At 42.0% G+C, this 4,208-nt stretch overlaps 1 protein-coding gene across 1 annotated transcript; it reads right to left on the minus strand.

Annotated features, from left to right (window-relative positions):
• Positions 1–3,431: 3,431 nt before the first annotated feature.
• On the minus strand, positions 3,432–3,950 carry LOC145998407 (protein GVQW3-like). Its single transcript, XM_083134814.1, has one exon. The coding sequence runs from the start codon at positions 3,948–3,950 to the stop codon at positions 3,432–3,434; it is 519 nt and encodes a 172-aa protein (XP_082990940.1).
• Between the last annotated feature and the right edge of the window lie 258 nt (positions 3,951–4,208).

The following is a 4,208-nucleotide window of genomic DNA, read 5'->3' on the forward strand; positions in this document are numbered from 1 at the left end:
TGTAGTATTTTATCAAACGAGTAAAAATTCAATAGAAGTAAATAATTGACATTAATATTCCTTGAGTTTTGAAACACACGATTCATTTATATTGTGTAGTAACGTTGGCATTCACTTTAACAACCTATTTTGTGCAGCAACCAAAAAACATTTTACTTAGTAGTATTGCAGTTATCAAGTTTCCTAACCTTTTGCCAGAATTAGACGCGTATACTTAGTAGGAGATCCAAGTAGTAATCCTATGGAAATTTAGCTTGTACCGAGCATCAAAGGGAATATATATATTTATTTTTACTATAGAGATGTACGTACGATTGTAGATATCTCTAGCCACTATGCCCTAGAATCCTATTTTGTGATTAGAAACTACTTCCTTACAGTTGATTGCTGATTTCAATACACGCTGGATGTAATTTAATACACTTCAATTGTTATTCTTTCAGTGTCGAGAGAAAGTTCTCACAACAGAAGTCGTCCTCGTAAGCCAAAATCTGAACTTACAACTCATAAGGTGCTGAAGATGTTCTTATCAAGACAACAAGAAGTGTGATGTACTTGTCAAGACAACGAGATGTCAAATAAATGCTCTTAAAATACCTAAGTGTTTATGCTTTACTTTCCACATTTATCACCTTGGGCTCTTGAATACTATAACCTGTATGTGAAGCTCATCTCACTGTGAATTGGCTTGGAAAAATGTGGCCACCTTCACGATTAGTTGTCCAGGATTTGAAGACAAACAGCAAAACCAACAAGAAGAGAAGCTTGTTCGCTTTCTGTTAGTCGAAAAGCATAATTGATTTGGCCATGAAATAAACTCAGATATATATATATGAAGCTATATAGGTATAATCTAGTTGCACGTGTGTGCGTTTTCTTAATCTGTGAATTGATTATAAATCGCCCAAATATTCACTTTTACAGGTTAGTATCATATTAACGAAAGTATTTTAAATATTTCTATATGTCATAAGATTAAATCTAGTAATCTAAAAATTAAATAATTGTTTCAAATCTTTATGAAGGAAGTTCAAACTCTTTGCATATTTCCAGTGCCGTATTTAATGTTTTTTTTTATCATTTTTTCAAATGTATCTGTTTTCTTACTAGCGATCGATATATTTCAAAGCAAAACTTATTTTTATAATAACAGTATCCACATGACTCGTGAAGGTTAAATTTGGTATCATATTTAAAGAGAAACTAAATATACAGGTAATGGACAAAATAATATGAACACCTTGGTTTGCAAAGGCCTATATACGCCGTCGTGGAAAAGGAACAACACTCAGCAAAGATTTCAACCATCTAGTGGCGATGAAAGCAAACATATCAGTCTATCAGAAGCTGGTGTGAGAGTTGCATGCGAGCAGTCAGCTATCCGTCAAATGCAGGTATGCCCGACCTTTCAGCCTTCAAAAGAGGCATGATCATAGGAGCCCGCCTGGCTGGAGCATCTGTGACAAAAACAGCTACACTTGTTGGTGTAGCTCGGAGCACAGTGTCAACTGTTCTGACAGCCTACAGACAACATGGAAAGACAACGTCTGCAAAGGAGAATAGTGGGCGAAAAACAAAGTTATCCAACAGGGATCGACGTGTGTTGAAGCGAATAGTGACTCGAAAGCACAAGACAACACTGTCCCAGATAACCGCAGAGATGAACAATCACCTCCAGGACGCTGTATCGACGAAAACCATTCAAAGGGAGCTGCATCCTGTGAACATTCATGGCAGAGTTGCCATCCCCAAACCGTTGGTGTCTCCACGTAATGCAGTGACACGAAGAAGGTGGTGCCAAGAGCACAAGAATTGGACACAGCAGCAATGGGAACATGTGATATGGTCAGACGAATCGTCTTTCACATTATTTCAGACCACAGGACGTGTTTGTGTGGAGAACTCCTGCTGAAGCATTTGATATTGACTGCTTAGTGCCTACCGTGAAACATGGTGGGGGGTCTGTGATGGTTTGGGGGGCTATATCTTGGAATGGTGTTGGCCCACTTGTCGTCCTGCGTGGGAGAATCAACGCAGAGAAGTACTGCATCATCCTGGGTGACCACCTCCATCCCATGGTTCAGACTTTGTTTCCCGATGCATGCCCCATCTTCCAAGATGATAACGCCCCTATCCACACTGCTAGGTGCGTTGATGCATGGTTTGATGAGCACAGTGACGAGGTAGAACATCTCATCTGGTGTCCACAGTCCCCCGATCTTAACATCATTGAGCCTTTGTGGGGTATTTTGGAGGCCAAAATGCGTAATCGGTTTCCACCTCCAACGACACTTTCGGAACTTGAGACTGTTTTGTGCAAGGAGTGGCTACGTATTCCAGTTCACACTGTACAGGACCTTTATTTGTCTATCCCACGTAGGATACAAGCTGTCATTCAGGCAAGGGGGGCCCAATCCCCTACTAATACAAGTTTTCTGTAATTGCATTGGTGTTCATATTATTTTGTCCATTACCTGTACGATTGAAGGGATTTAAGTAAATATCAGAAAATATAAGGTCTCCGTCATGTCCAAACTGCTGCGTACAGATGGCTCTGAAGTGGTAGTTTTGTTTCTACCGGTGCATTTTTCTTTTATGACTAGTATGGAAGATTTCGTGGTGAAACAAAGATCACATGCTCTTCCCGCAAGTATCTGAAGTACTATGTGAAAAAATGAAAACATTTAATTCCTTCAGAAAGTAGTGGTTATCATTAAAATTTTTGAAGTGGCGTTTCGTCGCAATATACTCCGTGGTGCAAATTTTAGCATACACTGTTGCCAAGATTTCATTCCGTGTTGTCTAACGATATGATCAATGCAAGTTCTTGAAAGAGTGAAAATCAAACCAAGCTACCATAGGATATCGACAAGGTACCTTTATTAGGTACGAGGGGTGACTGAAAAGTTCTCGGCCTACCCATGAAGGGTTGCAAGGAGCTCAATCGTTCATGGCTATTTTTCAACATAGTCCCCTTTCAGCGCCACACACTTTTGCCACCGGTGCTGCAGGCCCATGATACCTTCCTTGTAGAACGTTTCATCCTGCACTGCAAAAAAGTCCTCCACCGCAGCCATGACGTCATCATCTGATGGAAAATGGATTCCACCGAGGTGTTGCTTGAGTTTAGGGAACATATGAAAGTCGGAGGGAGGCAAGTCTGGCGAATAGGGAGGATGTCGAAGTAGTTCGAAGCCGCAGGACTCGATGGCGGACATTGCAATGGTGGACGTGTGTGGGGTGCATTGTCTTGTGGAAAAGGTCGCGCTTCTTCAACATTTCACGACGTTTCACCTTCATGGCCTCCCTCAAACGCTTCAGTTGAGCAGCATAATACGCACCGTTCACCGTTTCACCTTTTTTTAGATACTCAGCCAGGATGACACCCCTCGCATCCCAAAAAACAGAGACCATCACCTTGCCAGCTGATTTCACTGACTTGAACATTTTGGGGTGGGGGAGGAGGGGTGTTTCCACTGTTTTAATTGCACCTTGGACTCTGGCTGAAAGTGGTGGACCCATGCTTCGTCCATGGTTACAAAACGCTGGAGAAATGTCTCAGAATCAGCCTGAAGGAGGGTCAAGTTTGCTGCAGACAAGAGGTGTCTCTGACGTTTGTTCTCAGCACTCAACATTTTCGGGACCCATCGACATGACACCTTCTGCATGTCCAGCACAACTGTTAGTATGTGTCCAACACGTTCCTGGGACATCCCCACTTTCTCTGCGATGTAACGTTCTGTCACTCGCCGGTCTGCCATAACAAGATCCTGTATTGCTGTGATGTTTTCTTCAGTACAAGCCGTTGCCGGCCTTCTACTGCGAGGTGCATCTTGGTCAGAGGTACTCTCCCTCTTGAAGTCGGCCACCCACTTTTTCACAGTAGAATAAGATGGGGCATCCTCCCCCAATGTTTCCATCATGTCCTTGTGGATGTCCTGTCCACTCATGCCTTTTTTCAGGAGGTATTGGATAACCGCACGAATGCTCACTTATATCCATTTTTTAGAAAATGCTCACCGTCTTCACTTCAAACATCAAAATCTGAAAAACAAAAAAATATAGTACTATGGAATTTGGTATGGGGCTTTGCAAAGGCATATATTATGATTAGCTAAAGTAACATTCAGCTACGATAAATGCATCATGGGTAGGCCGAGAACTTTTCAGTCACCCCTCGTAGAAAATTCCCGAGGTTCCGTAAAGTC

The sequence above is a fragment of the Lepisma saccharinum genome, chromosome 14, assembly GCF_977018435.1.
Source record: "Lepisma saccharinum chromosome 14, izLepSacc3.1, whole genome shotgun sequence".
NCBI lineage: Eukaryota > Metazoa > Arthropoda > Insecta > Zygentoma > Lepismatidae > Lepisma > Lepisma saccharinum.